Raw genomic sequence first — 23,431 nt, 5'->3', positions numbered from 1 at the left:
AATGGATGTCCACGCAGCACGTTACAGCCGTCCTGCCCATTTTCTTTAGTGATTTTATAACTCCGGGTTTGGTCGTGTTGTAGAGAGTCAGGGGTGACTGTCAGTAAAAAGCAACACAGCACGAAAGCCCAATTTCTCAATGAGACTGCAGTTCACTTAGCAACGCAGTCTCTCCTGGCTAGTAGTGAACGACAAGGCAGAGAGAAATTTAGCTAAGATGAACATTTGGACACTTTCCTGGAACAGTAAATCTGCAACAAGAGACTGTCAAACACTAAAAAGGTGAGAAGCAGAAGTCTCTTCTCTTTCGAATTTTCCTGTTCCACCTTAAATGGTGCCGCATTGACATATGGTGCCTCAGTCAGAATTTAAGGTGGAATGGAAAAATTCTAACAAGAAGCTGGAGACTAAGAAGCCACTTCAGCCCAAGCTGAGAGACATTTTACAATAAGCTGCTCTAATTCTGAGGGAAAGTTTCCTGATGGAAAGGGGAGGAAAGCGACTATAGCTGAGCTAAAGCTTAAAGCAGAGTATAGTAAGTAGTACTAGTAATAGTAATTTTTGTTCAGAAATTTTTAGCCTATACTAGGGCATAATCACACACTGAGACATACTGGGCATCAAATGTTGGGGCTGCTGAGGTGGTCTGATTTTTTTGAAAGGACAAAATGGCTTAACATTTGGGTTGTGACTCCTGACCTAACCTGGCTTTAATGGAGAGGGAGCTGGTCAGATGTGTCGCCACAGACTGTCTGGGCGCTGGACTTACCCACTTCCAAGTTCCGCCGTGCAATCCGTCAACATTCCGGTATACATTAAAATTAAGAGTATTGATTTTTGACATTTGTGAATCGATTCATAATCGTTCACGTACGCATCACGATGCATCTAAGAAACGATTTTTCCCGCGCCCCTTATAATTAGTCATGTTTATTTGGATTTAGTTCAGTGCAGTAGAGAAATATGGAAAAAAAAGCAATGTTTATGGTAATTTTTAATGGAACTGGTCTTGATTTTCTGTTCCAGCTTAACAGATATCAGTAAAAGATGAATATCATGACAGATCATGTATCATAAAAAAATGAAGTATTCTGATAGTGTTTTTGCCATATTATCCAACCATAGAATATCATTCAGTATCTATTAAGTGAATCAGTGATTCTCTGTGTTAAGTCTGATTTTGGTTAATTTGAACAAATCCATGCAATGGCTGGAGACATCAAGGATAATTCTGGAACCAAGTTTTGTGTTCATTTAAGGAACTCTAATCTTAACTGCTTTTTCTTGTTACTTTTTATAGCATTTTTTTGTTTATTTGTAAGCATAAAGAATCTCTTTCCCAGTAAAACCTCACATATATATATAGAGCACTAGAATGCAGAGTTGAATAGTTTCTACATTACTATACATACATCTCTCCATCTCCTTCCCTCTCTCTCTGGCTCTCTGCAGTAGGTGTGTGTATCTGTAGCAGTTCTTATTTGAGTCATTATCAGTAATGTGGTCAGTGTGTGCTCTTTGGCCATGCAGAATCTGCTCTAATTAAATTCAGTAGAATGCACTGTAGTTTAATAGATGCCCTTTATGTTCTCCTGCTTCTTGTAATACATGCAGTCGTGGCCTGATTTGTATAGCCATTTAATGAAGGTGCTCTCTGAGCGACACATGGCCATGACCTTTTTGTGTGTGTGTGTGTGTGTGTGTGTGTGTGTGCGTGTGTGTGCGCGCGTGCAGGCTGCCTGTGTGCCCGTCATGCTGAGTAACGGTTGGGAGCTTCCCTTCTCTGAGGTCATCGACTGGAACACAGGCGCTGTGATAGGAGACGAGAGGCTCCTGCTGCAGGTTAGAAATATTTCTCTCGCTTGCTCTCGCTCTCTCGCTCTCGCTCTCTCGCTCTCGCTCGCGCTCTCTCTCTCTCTCTCTCTCTCTCTCTCTCTCTCTCTCTCTCTCTCTCTCTCTCTCGCTCCCTCTCTCGTTCTCTCTCTCGCTCCCTCTCTCAATCCCTCTCTCGTTCTCTCTCTCGCTCCCTCTCTCGTTCTCTCTCTCAATCCCTCTCTCGTTCTCTCTCTCGCTCCCTCTCTCGTTCTCTCTCTCGTTCCCTCTCTCTCTCTCTCTCTCTCTCTCTCTCTCTCGTTCCCTCTCTCGTTCCCTCTCTCTCTCTCTCTCTCTCTCTCTCTCTCTCTCGTTCCCTCTCTCGTTCCCTCTCTTTCTCTCTCTCGTTCCCTCTCTCGTTCCCTCTCTCTCTCTCTCTCTCTCTCTCTCTCTCTCTCTCTCTCTCTCTCTCTCTCTCTCTCTCTCTCTCTCTCGCGCGCTCTCTCTCGCTCCCTCTCTCGTTCTCTCTCTCGTTCCCTCTCTCTCTCTCTCTCTCTCTCTCTCTCTCTCTCTCTCTCCCTCTCTCGTTCCCTCTCTTTCTCTCTCTCGTTCCCTCTCTCGTTCCCTCTTTCTCTCTCTCGTTCCCTCTCTCGTTCCCTCTCTCTCTCTCTCTCTCTCTCTCTCTCTCTCTCGTTCCCTCTCTCTCTCTCTCTCTCTCTCGTTCCCTCCCTCTCTCGTTCCCTCCCTCTCTCTCTCTCTCTCTCTCTCTCTCTCTCTCTCTCTCTCTCTCTCTCTCTCTCTCTCTCTCTCTCTCTCTCTCTCTCGTTCCCTCCCTCTCTCTCTCGTTCGTTCTCTCTCTCTCTCTCTCTCGTTCTCTCTCTCTCTCGTTCCCTCTCTCTCTCTCTCTCTCTCTCTCTCTCTCTCTCTCGTTCCCTCTCTCTCTCTCTCTCTCGTTCTCTCTCTCTCTCGCTCTCTCTCGCTCCCTCTCTCTCCCTCTCGCTCCCTCTTGTTCACCTTTCTCTTATTTTCTCTTTTGCTCTAGTCTTTGTTACTCTCTTCTCTCTCTAATTGCTATTTTTCGCCCTTTTACTCTGCCTTGCGGTTCACTTCTGTGTTGACTTCTGTGAACTTCAAGGCAGAGTGAAAGATTTTGTATTTTTGTATACATTTCTGCGGATTTTAATTATTTACTAAGTGAGGATTTAACATTTTTGCTTTAGTGATGGTGTCCGTTTGGTGTAATTCAGTAATATGTAATGCAAAATCTGTGTATATGTGTTCAAAAAATAATACAATTTCACACTTTCAACTTTTGAATGCAGGGTTTACATAATTGGCACATATATTTTTATTTACATTTTGCACAACATCCCAACTTTTTTGGAAAGGAGGTTGTACATAAGCACTAACCTCTTGCATTTACCTCTCACCAAAATCCACAACAGTTCCTCTATTACTGTCCTCTGTTGTCCTATTCCTCTCCTCCTGTTTACAAATTGACTACATATTGTATTGTGGGCTATTAGAATACTTGCTTTCAGCAACATGATGGTTCGGTTCTGTTCTCCTCTCTTCATCCTCTAGATCCCCTCCACAGTGCGCTCCATCCATCAAGATAAAATTTTGGCTCTGAGGCAGCAGACACAGTTCCTGTGGGAGGCCTACTTCTCATCAGTGGAGAAGATTGTACTCACCACTCTGGAAGTGAGTGATGAGTGCTCCAGCCTTTCTTTTTCACATGCTCAAGCATGTATTTACTGACCCTTATGACGCACACAGTTACACAACATAATACTAGCAAGAAGCCACTTCATTAGAGTTTCACTGTCAACATGATAAACTGCAAACTAAACAATAACATATAACAACAATAAAATCTTGGCCAAATTCTGCACACACTGTGTGTGATATCATTTATGTTCATGTGTCAGTTCATATTTCAAAGCTTGGAAGATGGCATGTTACTTGAGGCATCAATCAGTGTCACCAGTGTCAGAAATAACCAGGGGGAAAGGGGCAAGAAAGCTCTATATTCACCATGCTTGCTCCTTCTAACGCATGTACTCGGAAAAATGCCCCAAAACACTATGAACACAGTAAACATTTCATTTGTGTATGTTGTTTATTGTTTTTAAATCCTTAGCTTAAACTAAATACTAAACTCACCACATTCTCATTAATTTAAAATATATTTTTATTTATTTTGAAAATTGCTTTCATTTAAAATGTCTGAATTTCAGCCAGTAAAGGCAAAAATTGCCCCTTCAGAATAATTATTCTCAAACCTGAGCGCAACCCACTTGTAGCAGACATGTGCAGTGCATCATTAAGACTTTCTGGACTGTATTTAACTGCAAACATACTAAAGATCCAGTGTCTGATGGTTCATATTTGTTTCTAACTTGAGTGAGACTGTGATTTTTCACAGATGTAGTGTTGTCTGATAAAAAACAAACCACAGCATGAGCTAGTTCTCCTAGCAAGCCTTTAGACATTGTAGAAACAGATATTCCCTCACAGTTAACAAAGCATAATGACATTACAGTATAATGACCCTATCTGGGAGTGAAAACAGTCCAGCTAATTTCTGTTAAGCTCTTAGAACACCTAAAGGTAATTGTTCTCCCTTTCTGTCCCCAATAAATTGTTAGATTCAAGCCCTATTAGTGATAAAAGGGAAATAAATGATGCTGTTAACTGTCATTTTCTCCCTTTGTGCCATCTCATTGGTAAGATCAATGCTCAGGGTGCTTCAGGGTTGACTAAGAATGTAATTGATTCCGCAAGCTGGTGTCTCAAGGCAGCCTGCCTGGCCATCGCACTCCTCTGTTCTCTGTTTACCATTGTGGATGTGTTTGATGCTGTAACTTGATATTAACATTTAAGAAAAAAGCTTATAAAAGGAAAGAGCTTATAACGGCTTCCAGATCCCTCTCATAGACTTCAGTGAGTAACAGCTCATCGACATCACTAATGGAGTCTCGCAGGACTTCATACTCAGTTCAGTTGTATATGTTATTGACATTTAAAATGTTAAAATACAGTCAGCCTCATACAAATGCATGCTGTTCTATCACACTCTCACAGTATGAGTGTTCAAATTTCCACATTATACACTGTGGATGATATACAGCACACTGTATGTTATAATTGGTTTCAAAGTTTCTCATCAGTCTTATGGTTTCACTCTGTCCCATTTAGAATTAGCTTTTATCAAGTCATTGCTTTGATTATCACTCAACAGAAAGCAAGAGCAGGTCATGCTAGACAAGTCAGGGTGGCTCTGATAAGTTTGTGGAACTGAGAAATAGAGACAGAGGAAGTGATTTAGCAAATGATTTTAATTCAATCAGAGATAAGGGCACTTTGGTTTCTGATGCTTTCATATAGAATTAAAGGGCTTTCTTTTTCCAGACTGAATCAGATCTGTGTACTCAGATAGCAGTATAAACTCCCTCTCATATCCAGCATGTAATTGCTTTTTCATATGCTTAAGCAACGTTCAACCAACCACTGGGCTTTACTGCACTGTAGTGGTTACAGGCAACCAATCACGGCCATGCGAATGTTCACCAAGGACAGGGTCGTTGTCAGCTTCCCAGAGCCGTGGGGTCGTAGCCATAACCACGGCCATCCGAATTGTTGTTTTTATTTATCGTGCTCCATTCGGTAGATTGCGACTGTTCCGCCTGAAAATTGAATCATCAATCACGTGCCTTCAGGTCCAGCCAGAACCTGTAGGCATGCGACTTTCTACCAGGCAAGAGAAACAGCCTTTCAACCCTTTCTTCAGATTGCATTTTTAAGATGACAAGTGCTTTTATTGTGAGGGCAAAAGGAGTACGAGTTAATCTTTTCAGCTGAGTCAAATGGTTATTGACTGGCCTCGGGGGGGCCAAGAAAACAGGGGCGGTGGGGAGAACACTGAAATGAGCTTTTTCCACCCGTTTTGCCACCTCAGATGAAATTTTATGCCCCCTTTTTGTCAGTTGTATTACAAAGCGCCTTGGGGCTAGCATTAAGAATCCACAACAAACACACAATTGCTGAGCCATCCAGCTCCCTATCAGAAGCGATTCCACAGTTGCCAACGATTACGCTGTCACTGTGCCAGCACGCCGTCTCACCCAGGGGCACAATATAAACGGCAAAAACTATCGCTTCAATCTATGTCTCTTTTTACCGCGGCTATTCGCTGTTAAGGGCCCTACTCAAGGCCACTGAAGCCATAGCTCCTCTGAATGCCAGCAGCAACTGGCTGGCACAGACAGAGACCTGGGCGTACAACGTCTGGTTGTTTATAGAGCCAGGGCTGCACTGCGCTTGACATTTCAATTAGATGTGTTAGAGTGAAGCCTCTACACGTTTATTATTGTACGTTACACCAATTTATTCAGCGAAAGTCAATTCTGTATATCCAGTTTCAGGATAGTGACAGAGTAATTAACTGTGATTCTCTCCTTACAGATTTTTTTTATAGTCTGATGTAAATGTAGCTCCAGGCTGGGTTAATAGTTCTCTTTGCCTGTAACTGCAGATCATTCAGGACCGGGTCCTCCAGCATACAGCCCGCAGCAGTCTGATGTGGAACAGCCATCCTGGAGGGCTCTTCACCCTGCCCCAGTACTCTTCCTACCTGGGGGACTTCCCCTTTTACTACGCTGGACTTGGTAAGTTTCTTTGTAGATCCTAAGTTTTGAAAGGTGTTTGACTTGCGTAAACTTTCATTGTCAGTGTTGTAGTATTGTGTTCAAAGAATGATTCGGTGAAATGTTAACGTTTTACTTTTTTTTTACATTTTCAATGATGTTTTATTTTAAGTGGTCCTGTTTAGATGAAACACTCAAAAGACTGTAACATGTCAAAACATATAAGGGTTAGTATTAGGTTTTGGGTTGAGGTTAATGTTAAGGTTAGGATTAGGGCCATGTATTCATATCACTGATATGTTGTTGATGCGTTACTGATGAGCTGTTAAGAGCTTATTAATCACCTACAAATGACCACTCCAAATAAAGCGTTACCAAATTTCCTTTTAATTTAGAACTGGAACAGGTAAGGTTAGCATTCCAAACAAACACTAGAACTCAGTTGCCACCCAAAAAGATCTAATCATCTCTGTAAAAATACATAACCAAAGCTTCTTTTACTCCAAGTATGAAATAAAATTTGGATTTTAAACATTGTCCACATCTGGGATAAGTGGAAAATGTTTTTTTTTTTTTTTTTTTTTTTTTCTCCCCCATACAGAACTGTTCTGTTAAGTAGTGTGTAAATATCAGTGTTATGTTATTAAGGGCTAGTATTGTGATACTTTGGGCAAATATTATGTTATACTTGTTAATGCCAGAAAACAACTCTCTTTGACTCCTTGCAGAGAGTTTCTGAATGTAAACCCACATTTAGAACATAGCCTTCCGGTCCAGATTTACATACTCTGGGGCATTTTAGTTCATTGTTGGTGTGATGAATAGTTGCATGTGTTTCGTGGTATTATGGCAGTTCAGACTTTTCATATTGGAATAACGCTATGGCTCTATTATAAATCATACATACTGTTACCTACATTTTTCTTCTCATTTTGTCTTCTTTGTTATTTCTAAACTATCCTTCCTTGTGCTTCTTAATTAGTAGAGAAGATGAGGCGCTCAGGTATGGCCATTTCCAAATTTAGACATATAGCTGTGTACGGCTTATTGTGTGATGTGATAGATTATTGAATTGGCCAGAGTAATTGGATGGCAAAATCCATATTTGCAGGCTGGAGTCATACATCGCTGCTGTTGCTAATGCACCCACGCATGCCTCTATCTTAATCTGCAGTACTTGTCACCGCAATCAATAAAAGGCTCTTGATTGAGCACGTCTTGTTAGTGTTGGAGAGAAAAAAAAAAAGAAAGAAAGAAAACCTGCTTTAACAAACATGAATTATGTTGTCCTATTCAAGTATTTGTCTCCAGAGCGGCAATTAAATGTGCTGAGAGGAGGAGAACAGCTTTGTCATTTCAACTATGTAACACAGACTCTGGGATGGTCCAGTGCACATTCTTACAAGGAGATAGGAAAGGGCCTCAAAGATATTGTTAAAAACCCAAAGCATTTTGTGTGGATAGTTGTGAAAGAAGATTGTTAGGAATGCAAAGAGCAATGACTGGGTACCACATTGACATTCATAAGTGAGGGCTAATTATACCTTGTGTAATTGTGAGTCTCCCTGTGTTGTGTTTTGTTTTAGGGATCAAACCATACCCCAAGTTCACTGCAGTCATCCACGCAGTCACCCCCCTGGTGTCCCAGTCCCAGCCCATCCTCAAGCTCCTGGTGGCAGTCGCCAAGTCTCAGTATTGTGCACAGGTACTAGCAAACAGCTTCATTATCAACTGTTTACTGCCATTTAACCAATACCTTTAACTTTTGGTACAGAGAGCACTAACTCAAGTACTATTTACTAAAGTGCTGACCTGAAATTTAGGCTTAGGCTTGATCCATGTATCCAGACTGAAGGCCAGACCTTTTGCATTCATTTCATGCACAAACAGGACGCTGCCCATGTGTTATGTACAAGCATGACATACAAACATAACAGGAAAATTCATGTGCTATATACTTTGAGAAAAGTGTGTCTTACTCATACATATTCATTTGTGGGGGAATAATGCATAACGTGAGAGTGTTGCACAAAAAATGGGGCAGCTGATTAATTCCATTTGATTTACGTTTGGGGGAAACTAGTGGTGCCCAGGTTTATGCTGAGTTTTGTCAGCCAGTTTTATCCAGAAATAAATGAATAGTAGTGTCTTGAAAGCATGTTATGAGGGGACTTTCTTATTCAATGGTAGCAGTCACAGCAGACACAGGCCTCGAAGACTGAACATGAACTTTTGCCGACAAAATAACCTTGTATCTACAGAGCCGCTGAAGGGATATGGTGGTTTTTGTTTTGTTTTTTTTAATCTGATGAGCACTCAATACTATCAAGTGAGCACCAGATGTGGTGAGAAAAAAAAATTGTATGTGTATACATATTTGAATGGAGCACGGACCGTTTCACCAAGTCATTGAGCAGCTGGGACTTTTCACATTAAGATTTTTATGGCTGTCTGAACAAATAAATTTACCTTATCTTCTTTGAGCCACTTTTTGTTCTTGTGCCACCTGTTGCCAGTGAGCACGGATACTGTCTATCGATATACAGATGCACACACATACAAAAATATATGTGTGTATGTGTGTAAATATTATTGGGTGTTCATCTGGTGGTAAAAATAAATAAATAAATAAATTACAGCACGACTCTTCAGGGGTCCATAGGCATCAACTGTGAGAAGTCAACAGTGAAAAATTTGTCATCTGACTGAAAAAATTTCATTTATCAGCATTGATATCTCCAACGCTGAACTTCCATTTTTCTGTCTGAGCTTGTTGACGGTGTTTTAAACTTTGTGTCCAACAGTGCAGCTCTGTCTACAGTTCACAGGCTACAGCTTTAGTAAACTGAACGTTAATTTGACGTATTGTGCATTATGTGGGAGCATCAAGGCACAGATTGCTCTGCGCCTGCTCATGTAACTACGTCTGGCCCTGAGTTTGTAGGTTTATAAGTGGCTGTGCTATATGCCAGCATTCACAAACTTTACGAGTAGATGTGACAGGGGCTTCCTTGGCTGAAGTTGTTTTCCCTCTTGAGAGCAATTGGATCTTTCTTGCAACAGAAGTGCTCTGAAGTGGTATCTTGGTGCGCGTGGATGCCTGGTCTCCTCCGCCCCCACTGCAGATACCCGTTTTTGATCCTCTGAGACTAAATAACAGCTCGGACCTCCCGATTGCCCATGTGTTTCCATGGTATCCATCACCTTCTGCGAAGCTAGCAACCCTGGGAACCAGAACGTATCGATTCCTTTCTGCCTCGGAGAGAGCAAGAGGCAAGAAAAGAGAAAAAGAAAGAAGGATGGAATGGAGGAGAGCAGGACCGATGGATTAAATGCAAGGCATCCCTGCTGACAGTGTGAAGCGAAATGCACTCGTCTCCTCTCTACCCGGCAGGAGGGCCTGAAACGGCGCGGCTGCAGAAAGGCTTGGCTTTTGTTTCTCTGAATCGAACGCGTTCTCATTCTAGTGAAGTGGAGGGACGGGAGTAGCAATTATTCGAGCGCTCTTTTGCTTCCCTTCATCAGGCCGAGCCCCCTCCTCAGAGCGGAACTGGAGGAAGGGCGGCTGATATAAATAAATGAGAGCGAGAAAGAGAGAGAAAGGAAAAAGGCGAGAGACACTTTTGAGCAAGTTCTGGCAAGCTAGCTCACTAACAGTGGGGGTCTCCTGCTGCGAGCTACCGTTTCTGTTTCTGAGCGTGTGTGTGTGTGTGTGTGTGCGCGCTCATGTGTTTGAGAATCAGTCACACACACATACCTCCACCCCCAGAACAAGGGGAAGCTGATGGAGATACCATCTGCCTTTCAGCTTCTCCAATTAGCGTCAGAGGAAGCCATAGCTAATCACTGTTAAAAATACACCTCAGCGACTGCCTGCGTCGCAGTTCACACCACTCCCAATCACAGAAGCTATGAGTTCCGTTGTTAACAACCATTTACCATCAGCATTTAGTAAAAAGCATGTCATCAACGTCCTTTTTAAACCTTGCCATGTTTTCTGATGCGTTTCTGCAAAGTAATAGATGTGAAATCACACCAAGTTTGTTCTGATCAGGGCTTTGCAGAACTATAGCTGGAGAAACTATAGGCATTTAAATGTTATTTGAATATTCCAGCAAGAAAGTTTTGTATTTATAAGTACAAGAGTACAGAGTGCATAATTGGCCTTACTCTCACTTAGTTGGTAATACCCAGCAAACACATTGACACAATATTGTCTGCTTATTTACAGTGTTGCTACAACGTTGTCAAAAGGTGCTTCTGTTTGTTGTCTGAACAAGGTTATCATAACCTCATTAAGTAACGTTGCTGTGCTGTTATGACTACCTGTTGGCAACAAAATTCCATGCACCACATTATAGAACTTACGAGGATTCTAAGAGGTTGTGACATCGTACTGACAACGTTGCCACTACGCTGTCACAACTTCCTAGAATGCTGTCACAACTTTCTCAGGAATTACATTTCAATTTCCCGACAACTCTGGGCACCAAAACAATAGGTTATTACATCGTAACGGTGGTTGCTGAGTAAGCACGATGCTAGCTAATGTGGGGAATTGGCAGTTATTCTACTCTAAATGCAAAAAAAGACTTTTGTTTTTTTTTAACAAAATTTTTATGTGATTTAACATACTACCTATGTTAACCCATACTACTACCCATTCTACTACTAACTATATTACAGTTGTGCGCATGTGTGCGCCTGCGTGTTTATTACACAGTGCCACTCAAATAGGAGTGCCTTACATTTACATTTATGGCATTTGGCTGACGCTCTTATCCAGAGCGACTTACAATTTGATCATTTTACACAGGTAGGCCAAGGTGATGTTAGGAGTCTTGCCCAAGGACCCTTATTGGTATAGTGTAGGGTGCTTACCCTGGTCGGGGATTGAACCCCAGTCTACAGTGTAGAAGGCAAAGGTGTTAACCACTACACTAACCAACCACTACGCCTTAACGTGAGCATTGCCAGAGATATGATTGAGAACGCAGATGTGGCTCAGTATTATTGCTAACTAGGTTAACTACTCTAGCTGATGCTAAGTAGGTTCAGAAACAGTGGAAATATATTTCTCTGGCAAACGGTTTCTCCACTGAGGAGAAAACATGTAAGACGCTGCAGATAGGGCTGTCCACCGCTCCGGGCAAGTGTGCTCACTGCCCCCTAGTGTGTTTGTGTGTGTGTGTTTGTTCACTAGTGTGTGAGATGTTTCACTTCACGGATGGGTTAAATATGGAGGTGAAATTTCTGTAAAATGTTAAAATAGTCCTTTCATGAAAAAAATATTTTTCCTTACATGTTTTCAGTTAAATATTTAGATGACTTTTTGTAGTATTTGCTGGTTCTGTTCCCATACTTTCTGCAATTTCACGCATTTTGCCTCATTCAAATCTATGATTAAGTCAATAAATACAGACACATGTTTGGATATCCATATGATTCAATAACCACACGCATCCCAAGCTGCAGGGTAGGGATGGCGCTATGGGCTCAGCAGCCAGTTCAGACCAAACAACCAGTGTATTTCAGGACCGTTTGGAGCTGGTCCAACCATAAAGTCTGCCACATTAAACATTTATGAGTGTCAATGTAAAAGACAAGCCAATCGCCAGAGCCTGGTGTAATTACTCTGACACTTCAAGGTGACAAAGCATAAATTAGTTATAAGCTGGGGGTCTGTAATTTGCAGGAATGTTGCAGTCTAGCCGTGTTACTGATTATGCCGTATTACTGCAACACATTAATATTAGTAGCTCATATTTGAAATTAATTGTTAAGGACAGAGATATATTTCCTGAGCCACTTGAAGGTGAAAAGCATAAATTAAGAGAGGGATCTGTAGTTCACTCACATTCTGGACCCGTCACACTCCACTTATTGTTGGTTTTGCACTACAGCTCACTCAAATTAGCGATGCATTTTAAAGCTAATCTAAACATCCTTCTGAAAGGGTTGAAGCCAGAAGTAGGTTGAATTACTATGTATGTCTACCCTAAGGGCTGAAAGTAATTGAGGTGAAAATGGTTGAATTAAAGGAATGAATAGGCATAAATAATCACTGATTTTTTTTTTTTCTTTCTATTAATGACTTGACTCATCTTCTCTTTCTATTTCATACTTTCCCTTTCTGCCCCCTGAAAAATGTCACTTTCACTCCTCCTCCCTTTCTTTCTCAGATTATTGTATTGTGGAATTGCGACAAGCCTTTACCTGCCAAGCACCGATGGCCTGCCACCTCTGTGCCCGTCATCGTAATCGAAGGAGAGAACAAGGTGAGTCTTCCAGAAACAGCATTGCACAATAAATGTACTCATGCAGAAGAGTTTACTCCCTTTGTGATTTTCAGATTGGAGCACAGTTTTTCCTTTCCTATCTTTGATACTTATTTATATCAGATTAAATGCACAAGTCTGATTTACCCTTATCATTATGAAAACTGATGTAAACAGTTCTGTTGCACAAAGAAAGTTCAGAACCTTTTCAGTGGTAATCATTCCAACATTGTATCTTTCAGGACTTCATTCTTAATTTGAAAGGGCTGCTGTATGTAGACTCATTTCAGCTATTACTGATACTGATACCAATATAGTGTTACTGTGATTCCGGTACTGATACTTCTGCTATTTCTTTTTTTAAAGTCTGCCAAGTTTTAAAATGAAGCTAGCAACACTGTGTGTGTGTGTGTGTGCGCGCGTGCTATTTGTTGATTTGTTACAGAATTGCCCCCCCCCCCCCCCGATACCTAGTGTCACATTGTTTATACATTAATATATATGACACGTGCTTTTAAAAATAACCTAACAGTAAGGTTTATCTTATTATATGAGAGAATCCCCTTCTGTCCCACAACATGCAGCAGTTCTGTCTTGATTTAGTCCAACCACAGATATAGTATTTAATTTGTATGGGCCAGTCAGAAAGATGACATTAAAGAAATGTGAAAAAAGAGACAGTCTTCATCCATCTAGTTTTCCTCTGAGGCTGAGAGTGGCAAGCATAAGGCCAGACACTACACACAATTCGGGAACCAGTAGAACACAAACGATAGGCAAGGTTTTAGAAAGGCCTTGATTTATAATAGATGTGGGGTCTCAAAAGGGGTCTCTTTTGACCTTGGTGTGGTAAGCAGCAATTTATTTTAACAAAAAAGTCAAAGTACATAGAAACCTGTGCAGTATTTAGACATGAACTGTATTTGCATAGTTGCTGAACACAATGAACTGAATAATGCTGCGGCAGTTACCCCTTACTGTATTTTAGTACAGTACAGCACAGCGGATTAATTTCTGAATTTGTCACCTTTTCACTGCGCATGAATTTTCATGTCTGGGTTTACTTGATTTATTTAACATTGGCTTAAGATTTCAGTGTTAACTGGGAGGTTGAACTGGTTTTCTGTTTTCAGTCCAATAAATATTGGCTGCTAAAGTTTTTTTGCTTTTGTGCTGTAACATTGTTTAGCATTGTGATGCTGGACCTGGTATCAGTATTATTTAAGCAGGATATGCTTGGTTAACTATAATAATCCAATTTTAAAATGAAGTCAGATCAGAATACATCAAATAGTTATTGTGCTTCTGAAGTTGGCACTGCTACATTCATAGCTTTTAAGAAGTGAGTGATAGTGAGACCTCATGCAGGCACCTACAGCTAAAATGTACTAACCTTGACTTTTGGCTGACTGCATTTTTATCCATCGAGTGTTCATGGCCCTTCAAGTCTGTGCTAGAGCTCAGGATGCACACAGCATTTAGCATGCAGTGGAGAGGGATTAGCTTTCTGTTGGCTGCAGGAAGCGGAGAGTGGGGTGCCAGTCCGCTTGTGGTTTGTTGTGCTTGTGGCTGTCTTGTTTACAGAGCTGTGTGCGTGTGTGTTCGTTCCCGTCCAGACCAGCCAAGGGGAGCAGAGGCAGCTCCTCTGAGCCGTGACTGACAGCATAGCCCCATGCCACTACGTGTGCGCGCGCAAAGTTGCTTCAGGCAGAATTCCATTCAAACTCCTTCAGTTTACTCAATGTGTCACACTCTGAACGTCATAGCCACCATCTGTGATTACAGAGCACTTGTTAATATATATTGGCTTTTAAGCCATCACCATATTTAGTATGTTTAGTGTCTCTAGTACACTTTTAACAGTATGAAATATGATTAATGTGATGAGGGCTGTAGAAATATCATTTAATATCACATCACTAATGCTGGAAACTTTATAACTCCTCTTTTTTGATGGTGTTTGTCTTTTTCTTTATCTACATCTTTTGAAAACGGCAAGAAACAGCCATCAGCCCTTCACATTGTGTGAACATTTCATGATAAATAAATAAATAAAAGCGTCTGCTAAATGTAAATTTAATTAGGCCAATACTGAAATTATTAATGTGGTTTTGTTATAGGAGTGATAGCAAATGCTTTTTTCACAAAATACAGCTCTCAATTGATAAACTGCAAGAGGCCAGAGTTGTGGTTAAGTTTAAATGCAGGCATATGGCCAGAAATTTAATTACAGTAATACTGAATTAAAAAGGAAACTCTCTCAAAGATTTTTAGGTTAGATAAGATATATGACTCTCAATAGTCTCAATAGGACTGTGTATGTGTGTGAGTGAGGATAATAAAGTTGGTTGCATTTGTACACATTTATTTTTTTTTTTTTTGCGTTTCTGTTTTAGTGCATGAATTCTGTGCGTTAGTGTGTGTGGGAGTGTGTTTCTGAGCATGAAGGTTTTGTGTATGTGTGTAATCCCGGCTACAAGTGTGTGTTTACGTGTATAAGGTGTCTTTTGCTTGTGTATGTGTGTTTGTGTTGTGTGGGTGGTTTTGTTTGAGTCCTGAAGTTAGCTTAGCTGTGTTCCTGCTCACTGCTTTAAGGCCTGCGTCTCTCATTAGTTTTTTGGTGTCCCTGACCTGCTTCCACTACCAAAACCACACACACACATATATATATGTAATGACTATTTTGTTTCTCTCTCTCTCTCTCTCTCTCTCTCTCTCTCTCTCTCTCTCTCTCTCTCTCTCTCTCTCTCTCTCTCTCTCTCTCTCTCTCTCTCTCTCTCTCTCTCTCTCTCTCTCTCTCTCTCTCTCTCTCTGTGTCTGTCTCTCTGTCTGTCTGTGTGAGAGCAGGTGATGAGCAGTCGTTTTCAGCCGTATGAAAGCATCATCACTGACGCGGTGTTGAGTTTAGATGAGGACACAGTGCTCTCCACCACAGAGGTAAGGGACTTTCACAAACACAGACACTGTGGAATTCACAACTGACTGTGTTTTTCAACCTCCACCCCAGGGTAGGAGAGAGAAACAGTAAGGGCAGTGCTGGCAGGACTCCTGGGCTGTTGAGCTATGTCAGCATGGAGGAGCCGACCACTACAGTGCTCTTCTTTCTGACTACTGCTGTCACTCACATCACCTCTTGCTCGCTCACTCTCATACCACATACACTACTTGTCAGGTTTGAAATCAGCATTCAGAAGTTCAGAATAATTATTGTTTTCCTTAATATAAAATCAGTTTGTTTGCATGTATAATAACTGTATAATACTTCTAATCATGGCAAGCCTGTCTTTTCAGTACAATCTACAGAAATTGGATAAAGACTACAGCAGGGGTGCTCAATCCTGGTCCTGGAGATTGTCTATACAGAGAGTTCAGATCCAAAATACCTCAAATATTCAGATGCTCCTGGAACCCTTAATTACCTGGATCCAGGGGTGTTAGATTAGGGTTGGAGGTAAATTCTGCAGCGTGGTAGATCATCAGGACCAGGATTGGACAGCCCTGGCCTACAGTCAAAGCACATAAAATATATTAATGTAAACACAGAGAAATATATCATGCAGGACTAATTATTGCTGTGAAAAAGAATATTTTACACAGTGCAATAAAAATGTGTTAGGTGACTACTTTATAGCAGATCAGTCATATCATTTTAATTATAACTGATAACTGAAACATTGAGGGGGGGAAAAAACTTCTAAAAACGCATTTGGTGAGGAGTTTATCATTTTAAAATTTACATGGTTCAAGTAATTGTTTTATATAAAATAATAAAAAAAAAGAAGTCAGTCTAAACTTTCAGTTTCAGTTCCATCTCCCAGTATTTTGAAGACTATATGCTCTGCTCCACTATAAACTGTTGACAACCAACCAGTCGGTGGTTGTGTATGTTCACTATGAACAGAGGCAGTTAGACTCTCAGAACTCCCTTCAGCTTGACGTCTCCCTCAACAGCCCCTCATCATTCAATGCAGAAAACTTCTGCTGTCCATCCGTCCTTAGTTGCCATCTGATTTACAGACAACTGTGGGTTGAACCTCTGAATGCAGCTGATGCCTATGTTTTAGGTTTAGTGTATGGTTTTGTTAGTTAATTCTTCTGTGAAATGGACAGCATGCATGTGCGTGCGCGCAAGGCTGTTCTTTAATTCAGTGCTGATTTTATATCCAGCCGAGGTTCGGGATCTGATGCGTTTCAGTAATTATTTGTTTAAAAGCTTTGATCTGAGAAAAAGGAGGGCATCTAACAGCAGTGCCTTTGTGTGTGTGTATGTGTGTCCGCTTGCATTGATGTTACTTGCATTGGACAACTTTCTCAGGGTCTGGTTCTGTTGTAATTGTAAGAGTAACTGTCCTGGCCACAGATGTTCCAGATGTTAACTATATGGACTCTATTGTAAAAAGCTAGTCCAAAGCAGAGCTGCGCAATATATGTATATGGTATGATAACTCAATCGCACATTGACAACAATTATCTAAAAAGGAAAAAAAAAGCTGTACTGTAGTTGCTTTGATAAATTAAAGTTAAAATACAATTCAGGTAAAAGAAATAATTCTGGTCAAAATAATAAAGGCCAGGCTAAACATGTCCCATCAGGAGTTCATCATATATAATTTTTTTTGCTAAATGAACACAGTAACATTAGCATTTTAAATTCTTAAATGTACAATCAAACAAAACAGAGTAAAGTAAGAGGAAATTGGCTGTTTAGCACAATGCATAACTTTTGCTACTCTATTTTGTACAGGGTGTACTTAACTAGCCCGCACTGTTTACATCATAAAATTGCAGCATCAGCCAATTCCAATCTTGCCCAAGGAAACTTAGGAAAGCACATTTTAACTGGTAAAGTTTTGTCATTCAGGTTTATGAAATGTTTGTCTAGTAATACCTAAAGCACTGTCCATCATGTCGATCCTATTGCAAGGCATATTGAGATCACAGTATGTTGAATTATAATCTGTGTACCATATTTTGTCCATATAGTACAACCCCTAGTTTTACGCCTGCTGAATATCTGCTCATTGTGGATCTGTGCTGTTTGTTGCCCTGTAGGTGGATTTTGCCTTCACAGTATGGCAGAGCTTCCCAGAGAGGATTGTGGGTTATCCTGCCCGCAGTCATTTCTGGGACAGTAATAAGGAGCGCTGGGGCTACACCTCCAAATGGACCAATGACTACTCCATGGTTCTGACTGGAGCTGCCATATACCACAGGTAGCCACAACTTCCCGGCACCAATATTCACAGAGCATCTCGTACAGCATTGCGTTCTCCAGTGGTTATGCTGCTTAATCACAAAGCGAGATGACTGTAAATATGAATTAAATTCAGAGGCTGACATTAGACTGTTGTTCATTTTCATAAAGCAGATTCCATTTAATTAAGTGTCATGATGGTGGTGATAACTGGTCTCTGAGATGAGGCATTGCTCATTCTTTAACTTCACATTGGTTTCGTCCTTCAGATATTACCACTACCTGTACACACACTTTCTGCCAAGCAGCCTGAAGAACATGGTGGACCAGCTCGCAAACTGTGAGGACATCCTTATGAATTTCCTGGTATCAGCTGTGACCAAGCTGCCACCCATCAAGGTCACACAGAAGAAGCAGTACAAGGAGACCATGATGGGACAGGTACATGAATTCAGATTTCCTCTTCTGTTTCTGACTCGTTTCCCATCTCATTCCCAACTCCATGCTCAATTTTTTGTTGTTAGACCAGTTCCTATTTATGGTTGTGAAGTACCTCTGTTGCACCTTTTGTGTTCTGACACGAGTGATGCACCTACTCAGCTGTTTAACAAACCTGACCTGAGCTGAAGTGGCCATGTCAGGGAAAACACAAAAATGTGCAGGACAAGTAGTACTCCAGGACCAGGGTAATTACTACTGGTTCCACTAAAAAATCAGAAGCACTGACATAGTAGCAGCAATGACAGCGACATAGTAGTGCTGGTGTACAATCATATCAGACGCAGCAGCAGCGCCAGGATTTTTTTTTTTTTTTTTTTATAAACACTTTAATGTCACAGTTTGATTGAAAATAGTCTGGCAACCAACAGTGATCATGTGATGAGAAACTGGCCACTGATGAATGGTTAGAGAATGACTAACACACATTGTGCATAGAATAAGATGAGATACTTTATGCCCAGTTCACACTTGGCATTAACATACATCTTGGGTGATCTGATCATAAGAGGACAGCAAGTACAAGTAAACAGGGTCCAATTATAACCGTCACTGTTATTACACAATTGCCTAATCTGTTATTTTGTTTTAAGTGTTCACAAACACATCTTTACAAACAAACGTGTGAATTGTATTATTATCTTGTTGTTCAAGGCAAACAAATGTAAATGAAAGAAAAGCAGAAAATCTTTTTTATTGTGACACATCATGGGTCTTAAAAAATATCAGATGTTTTGACTGGTGCTAAAACACATTTAGAGGGCAACACAGTCATGTTTGCTTGTTGTTGATCACTCAAAGGGACACACATGACAACATGACATTTGTACTGTGAATGCTAAAGCATCCTTATGCAACCCAACAGCAAAAGACTTACCTAATCAACTGCGTCATTACAGCGGAGACAAAAGTGACTGCTAAGTGTAGGTTCACATTTGTTTACAAGTTGTGTTTGCAGTTCATGTGGTCTAAACATTTCTAAGAGCCTGTACATGTACATCTACATGAACAAGGACTTGCAAGATATTTTTGTCTGATTACAAATGCAGCAAGAGACTGATACAGTATACATGGTACCCTTCAAGTCATTAAATGCAATCAGAAGCAGAGATGCGTTCGAGACACACGCAAAGGCCAGGTGTAACTGGCTGTACTGTCCACTTTTGATTAGACCCAAGACAGATATTACAACCAGGTTTGAACAGAGCCTGCACACTTACAAGGCATACGAACAAGGGAGATGTGTAATAAACTGGACAGTAAGAGTTCAGTGCTCTGCCTGATACAGACAGACTAGCACACCACCCGTTAACATTCTGAAAACCCCCTCATGGACGTCCTGAACACTAACTTTGAAACGTTTCTTTGCCTCCACAGTCATCCCGAGCATCTCGCTGGGCAGACCCGGACCACTTTGCCCAGCGGCAGACGTGTATGAACAAGTTCGCCAGCTGGTTTGGCGGCATGCCCCTGGTCCACTCCCAAATGAGACTGGACCCAGTCCTGTTCAAGGACCAGGTCTCCATCCTCCGCAAGAAATACAGGGAGATAGAGCGTCTTTGACCAGACGGGCGCCCCCTACTGACTGCGCAGCAGGGGGCACTGAGACTTTCTGTGGAGAGGAGGAGGACCACAGAAGTTCTGGCTGTGGTTCCACCTCTGTTTTCCACTCTGTACACTGTCAGTGACCAAGCTGGCAGAACGTGAGCGCTGTCTGGGGACACTCGTACACAGGCGCACCCACAGGACGCACACTTTTGACCACGAGACTCTTTGGAAGACATTTTTGTTTTTGTTTGTTTTCTTTTGTAATGAATGCCGTAAATGACTGACGATCTTTGCCAGCACATGAGAGAATGAATATGGGAGAAGGCAGGAGGGATGCATCAATGTGTCTTCATGCTAATTACATTTAAGCTACATCAGGATCTAAACCACAATCCACCATCTCCTCCCAGTCTTGAAAACATACTACCAATGCCATATATCTGTCTCTGTCTTCATCTGAGGACTACTTTTGGTATGTTCATCATGCGTCTTCTGAAGGTTGGTAATGGGTCATATTTTTATCATTCAGTTCTTTTGAATCATTTCCGTAGTGAGCAGTACACACTTTAGGAAAAGGTTAGTGGAGAAACAGAATGTACTGTTTATTATTGACAAGGGAATTGGTCTTCATTTCCTCCTCATTGCCAATTTCTCCACTATACTAAGGAGGCACATGAGTTTTTTTATTGGTTGGCTTTATTTAATTGTTAATTCCTTCAGTGCCAAGATTTGTCAGTTGCCTATTTACTGACATACCATCACCCCCTCATAAATGAATATATATATATATATATATATATATATATATATATATATATATAATTTAAATCTATGCACTGAACATCCGTCAGTTCTGAAATATGCCGTCACCTAGACAAATCAAAAATGTGAGCGAGTGGAGGCATCTTTGGCAGGTTTTATTGTGACTTATAGGCCAAATTTCAGCAAGCTGTTCCTTGCCTCTTTGTTCTGTTCCAGCCCAATGAAGAATGAGTTATCTGTCAGGGTCATGGCACCACCTCATCATTCTTTGTAGTCCTCCTTTTTTTATTTATTTATTTTTTAAATTGTGACTCGCCTCCATGTACAAGACTTCCTCACCCACTACTAACCCATGCCCACAAGATGTATGTCCTCAATTTTACCTGTTCAGAAATAGGTGTGTTTTTATTAAATAAAACATGTGCATCCTCTCAGTCATTGATTTTATATCAAGGGAATGGCGCTTAAGATAAGGGGCAGAAGACCCCTGTATTTCTCTGCAGTCTCCATTGCAGAAGTGTTAGTCTTTATAATGAAGCAGAGCTCCCTGCCAGTCTCTGTTCAAACAGGTACTTGAATGTCTGATGACTTGAAGGAGCGCTGTGCTTTAGTGGCCTTTTGTGAAGGTGACTGGACTTAAAGTGAGCCAGCTGTGAGCCAAAGTCTGTTTTTTTTTTGTTGTTTTTTTTTTTGTTTAGTTTTTTTTTTTTTTTTTTTTTTTTTTTTTTATTGCCCTTTTTTGTTTAATAAGATCCTCTATGGACAATAACTTCCTTCCCTTCATAAATCTGAGAACTTTGCTTTTAATCTTACTGTACTGAAAAAGTCTGCATATCGACAATGGTTAAAAAAAAAAAGAAAAACCATGGATTTGTATGTATAATTATAAATCATATAAATCACACACTACATTTCATTTTAACATGGTTTAACCCACAATGAAATTCAAGATGTCTGTATTTTTTTTATATATATATTTTTTAATAGAACCAAGCTGTATTAATGCCAAGATTTAGACTGTATTTTGTGTTCTTTAGGACTTGTCTGATGCAGAAGGCTATTTAAATTTCCACTTAGCTAACCTGTCCTTTATAATGATCTAAAAAAAAAAAGTGGTTTTAAAAACCTGACATTTTGAAATAAGTGAATTGGAAAAGGTGGTAAAAAGAACCCCCGAAGCAAAATCAAAGATTCGCCATGTGTATTTGTGTCTGCAGTTTGCAATATTTCCTGATGTGAGATTTATCACAATCTCCTATTACTGATGACGCTTGACTCTGCATTCACAACATATGCAGGTGAAGATCAAAGAGAAATGTTTCCAGAATGTTGGGTTTAATTGCTGTGTTCACCTTGAAGCATGACTGGTGCTGGAAACTAATGAGTAATAGCAATATTACTGGTATGAAACCACTGGCCCACATCTGGTCAACTATTAAGTTCAGTAAACCCTCTTATTTAAAGTCATATCAAGCCTTTATCTATGATTGTCTGAGTTGTTGTGACCATCTCATATCAGAAAGCTTCATTTCTAGCCTTGCACAATTTCACAGAAAAATCAGACATTTGAAAAATGTAGACTTGCTGTACATAAACTGTATTTATTTTCACACAAATTAAAAAACTAAGCAACTATGTATAGTATGCGATATCTGACGCAACACGGAGATGACTTTGGAGGACAGCTGTACAGCATCAAAAAAAAAAAAACTGTGTAAGATGTACTTTTGGTCCTCTTCACCCCCCCCCCAACCTGTCTGCCAATACTGTTTGCCAAAAGGGCATGACGACACTACGTCCAGCTGTTTTCCCCAATATGCCCTTGGTCCATTTTTGTTCATGCGAGTAGATGCAAAATCAGCCGATATATATGTGCTGTTGTCCTAGTTTTATTAATTTGTCAGAAAACACATCATTAATTGGCATCTTTTGAATGCTAATGCTGCTGCCACTGCATACTCAGCCACCAAAGACTTGTGGTAACCAAGAGGCATTAGGAAAATTGATTCTTTTAACATTTTATACTAGGCTCTTATTTCAGCTGTAATACGCATTCTGCATTCTCCGAATATTGTCTTCTAAAGCTACGACAACTGGCATGGTAGGTAAATGATTCATTTTCAGTCACACATAACCTTCTGTGATTAGCAATAAGGAAGACAGCACTCGAGAAACACGAGGGCAGGCATGAGCAGTCGTTCTTTCTGATTTTCTGATTGTGCCTTTGACTAAATTTGATCGAAGAATTTAATGACCCACTTCAAATGGAGGAGCGGGGCATAGGGAGCTGTAAGATGCCCTTAAAGACATGCCAGATCGCAGCTTTACACTGGAGTCTCTCAGCATCCATTACGCACTCATTGAAACTACCAGAACTGCATGACCACTTTAGAGTACTTAGGAGAATCTGCTGACTTTTTTATATAATTTGCTCCCTCCTGTCCTTACCATCCTGCTTTCTCCCTGTAATTAACAAAAAGACTTTTTATAGAGGTAACAAAGAAATAGAATAATGACAATTTTGTATGAATGATTTATAAGAAAATGAATAAAAGTCAAATTTGATGGTATATGACGACAAGCAATGGGTGGTGTTTTTTTTTTCTCCAAAACTCAAACACTTACTGGTTTAACACTATCTGAGTCCGTTTTTTTATCCTTGTGTGGTGTTCATGTTTTGTCCACCAGAC

The 23,431-nt window shown here is 40.6% G+C and overlaps 1 protein-coding gene across 1 annotated transcript in view; it reads left to right on the top strand.

The window, feature by feature from the left end:
• ext1b (exostosin glycosyltransferase 1b) overlaps positions 1–23,316 on the top strand; it is a 94,588-nt gene extending 71,272 nt beyond the window's left edge. The window contains exons 3-11 of the mRNA XM_017703102.2: positions 1,735–1,842; positions 3,397–3,516; positions 6,350–6,482; positions 8,048–8,166; positions 12,644–12,739; positions 15,587–15,676; positions 17,792–17,952; positions 18,203–18,374; positions 19,809–23,316. Coding sequence (XP_017558591.1) covers positions 1,735–1,842; positions 3,397–3,516; positions 6,350–6,482; positions 8,048–8,166; positions 12,644–12,739; positions 15,587–15,676; positions 17,792–17,952; positions 18,203–18,374; positions 19,809–19,994 — 1,185 coding nt within the window. The 3' untranslated portion in view covers positions 19,995–23,316. The remainder of the gene's footprint in view (positions 1–1,734; positions 1,843–3,396; positions 3,517–6,349; positions 6,483–8,047; positions 8,167–12,643; positions 12,740–15,586; positions 15,677–17,791; positions 17,953–18,202; positions 18,375–19,808) is intronic.
• Positions 23,317–23,431: the final 115 nt, after the last annotated feature.

This window comes from Pygocentrus nattereri, chromosome 27 (genome assembly GCF_015220715.1).
Source record: "Pygocentrus nattereri isolate fPygNat1 chromosome 27, fPygNat1.pri, whole genome shotgun sequence".
In the NCBI taxonomy this organism is placed as follows: Eukaryota; Metazoa; Chordata; class Actinopteri; order Characiformes; family Serrasalmidae; genus Pygocentrus; species Pygocentrus nattereri.
The sequence above is the reverse complement of the archived record's forward strand: the minus strand, read 5'-3'. Positions and strand labels throughout refer to the sequence as shown.